Here is a 3,268-nt window from a genome sequence, read left to right as displayed (position 1 = left end):
TTATTCTATCGGTCTCTTTTGCCGAACCGCTAAGTGATGGGGACGTAAACACACCAGCATCGGTTGTCAAGCGATGTTGGGGAGGGGGGACAAACACAGACTCACAAACATATACACACACATACATATATATATATATATATATATATACGACGAGCTTCTTTCAGTTTCCGTCTACCAAATCCACTCACAAGGCTTTGGTCAGCCCAAGGCTATAGTAGAGGACACTTACCCAAGGTGCCACGCAGTGGGACTGAACCCACAACCATGTGGTTGGTAAGCAAGCTACTTACCACACAGCCACTCCTCCGCATAAATATCAGGAACACTAGAAGACTGATCCTTTTGATACTTGTCTACGACTGTTCCTAGTTTTATGATACAAATTCCATTATCGACAGGTTTAAATTAAAACCTTCCATTAACATTCCATGTTAATTTATATTCCAAACACTGGCTGGCTAAAAAATGTCAAAATAATTTCAATAATGAATTGGTAAGAAAGAAACGATGCTTCACAGCTACCATGACAACCAATGTTATTTCTTCTTTATGTATAAGTGTGATAGCTGAGAGGAGTTACAACTAGATATCTCCAGGTGGTTTGACCCTTAAGTGTTCAAATTACTCTGTCAAGTGTAAAGCTTATTTATTCATATTGTTTTGAATTTAGTCATGTTTTGTCTTATAGCTTTGAGATTTCAACGATGTTATTGTTTATTTTTAGGATGACATTGTAGGGTAGGTGTGAGAGGCTAGACCTAGCCAGATGGAACTTAAAAAACAAGAGGCATATTTGGGCCACATATGGCCAGTTTAAATGCACAAGTCTCCAATATACAAGAGGCTAAAAATATCAGCAGAAGGGTGCCCAGGGGTCATGACCTGGATGTAGCCTGGCGCTCTTAGAGTTTAAGAAATTAAGGGCTAAAACACTTGCTTGAGGTGAGCTTTCTTCTCTGAAGATCTTCTGCTGTTTGGCTCTCTTGAGAGTTTCTTAACACTATTGTAATATCAGAACCAATTGAAACAAAGGCAGAGTAGCTTAACAGAAAGATGGTAACAAAAGTGTTAAGATATGAGGGTGGCAAGAATTGAAATTACATACTGTTCGTATGAGTTTTCGAGGAATGTCTTGTAGTCTCATTAGTTGGAATCGTATTTCTGTGTTCATTTTGAGACATGCATGGACATACTCATATCGGGATAATTCCAAATTGCTGCAGGAGACAAAAGATACAAATAAAACACGAAAGTTACAGGCATGAGAAAATGGTAAATAGTAAATGGTAGTAAGAAACAAAAAAATTTAACACTGAAAGGCCAATTCATTAACTTTATTATAGTGTGTGTGTCCTTGTCTAGAAGTCAGTACCTATTTTCTAAGTCTGGTACTTACTCTATTGGTCTCTTTTGCCAAACTGCTAAGTTACAAGGATGCAAACAAAACAAGAGCAGTTATCAAGCAGTGAGGTGGGACAAATGCAAAGACACACCCATACTCAGACATATAAGACGGGCTTACATAGAGTTTCCATCGACCAAATTCACTCAGAGGGCGTTGGTACACTGGTTGGCCAATGGCTATAGTAGAAAACACACTTGGGACTTTGATGCTGCGATTGTTTATTTTTAGAATGACATTGTAGGCAGGTGTGATAGGCCAGATCAGACCAATTAGAGCCTAAAACAGGTAGAATATTTTGGCCCAATGTGGCCAGTTTGAAGGCTAAAGGGTTAAAGCAGCAGACTCATCATTTCCCTTCACAAGGTCCAGTCCTTGTTGCAGTGTTGTGGCCTGTGTGTCTCAGTGACCCTGAGAGCTATGCCAGCAGAGTTCAAGTGCCTGGTTGGTCCTCCCAACCTGGACAGATCAAGGGATGGAAGCCAGACTAATATCGACCACCTCTTTCCCAGAGATAGAAATATGTTTGCATAGGGTCAACATCTTTACCTAGCAAAAAGCAAAGTTACAGAAGTATAGATGATAGGGAGACATATGGTGTGGTACAGCAGAAAAGATGGCTCAGAGTTGAGAACAGTGGAGAAAAGGCATTAATGGCTTATGCTCCATAGCAGTGCTTCACAAACTTTCTGGGGGCTGTTGCCCTCTTGATGCTCAAGTCATATTCGTAGTGCTCCCCCCACTCCAACATAGACTACTTTCTGCAACCAATTCAAAACAACTGTATTTCACAAATAAAACTTAACCTAATTAACCCATTATTTTGTTGTTTTTACATACATTGCCCCCTTTTGGTCACCCCATTATTGCTCCACTTTTCTTCAATGCCTCTTGAACCTCCCCCACCCCGCCCCAGGGAGTGGAGAAGAAGGAAGCAGTACTGCCCACTTTGCGAAACCACTGCTCCTAAGGGAGTGAAATAAATACGACATTATCAAAATGTACTAACGTTAATTGTGTTAGTATTGTGACAATGGTTTATTTTAAAACTTACTTGAGAAGATATTCTGAACGATCAAAGACTTTGAGAATGTAGTCAGATGTAACTGGATTGTTAAGGGAGTAGCGTTCATTGAAAACGATTTGATAGATGACATGTTCCACTAAAGTATTTACTGCAAAACAAAAAACAAAAAAAAAAGAATCAGGTTAATGAGTGCAATACATTAATCTAGGTGTCAAAAGGTAAACATAATGTAAAATACTCCCTACTTTGGTATATGCCTGGTTTAACATTGCCACCTGGTTCATGGGGATATCTTGAACCCTTCTGAGACTGCTGGAGCACATATACCCCCAATGAGTCTAACCTAAAGCCTTTGTATGTGTGTGTGTGTTTTATCAAATTAACTGCCATATACTCCATGAGTCTAACCTAAAGCCTTAATGTGTGTGTGTGTGTATGTGTGCGTTTTACCAAATTAACTGCCATGTACCCCATGTGTCTAACCTAAAGCCTTAGTGTGTGTGTGTATGTGTGTGCATTTTATCAAATTAACTAGCATATACCCCATGAATTTAACCTAAAACCTTAGTGTGTGTGTGTATGTGTGTACGTTTTATCAAATTAACTGCCATATACCCTGCGAGTCCAACCTAAGGCCTTAGTGCGTGTGTGTATGTGTGTGTGTGTTTTATCAAATTAACTGCCATATACCCCATGAGTTTAACCTAAAACCTTAGTATGTGTGTATGTTTTATCAAATTAACTGCCAAGATTATATAATTGCCTGTTGAAACATTGCATAGTTTTATTAATTCAACTCGTCAGTCTTTAGCAAAATATGCAAAGAATGCTGGTGC

The 3,268-nt window shown here is 39.2% G+C and overlaps 1 protein-coding gene across 1 annotated transcript in view; it reads right to left on the bottom strand.

The window, feature by feature from the left end:
• Positions 1-3,268, bottom strand: part of LOC106869736 (phosphatidylinositol 4-phosphate 3-kinase C2 domain-containing subunit alpha) — a 172,927-nt gene that overhangs the window by 46,836 nt on the left and 122,823 nt on the right. The window contains exons 5-6 of the mRNA XM_052969122.1: positions 2,460-2,580; positions 1,109-1,220 (exon numbers count right to left, since the gene is read on the bottom strand). Of these exons, the coding sequence (XP_052825082.1) occupies positions 1,109-1,220; positions 2,460-2,580 (233 nt within the window). The remainder of the gene's footprint in view (positions 1-1,108; positions 1,221-2,459; positions 2,581-3,268) is intronic.

Source organism: Octopus bimaculoides, chromosome 7 (genome assembly GCF_001194135.2).
Source record: "Octopus bimaculoides isolate UCB-OBI-ISO-001 chromosome 7, ASM119413v2, whole genome shotgun sequence".
NCBI lineage: Eukaryota > Metazoa > Mollusca > Cephalopoda > Octopoda > Octopodidae > Octopus > Octopus bimaculoides.
The sequence above is the reverse complement of the archived record's forward strand: the minus strand, read 5'-3'. Positions and strand labels throughout refer to the sequence as shown.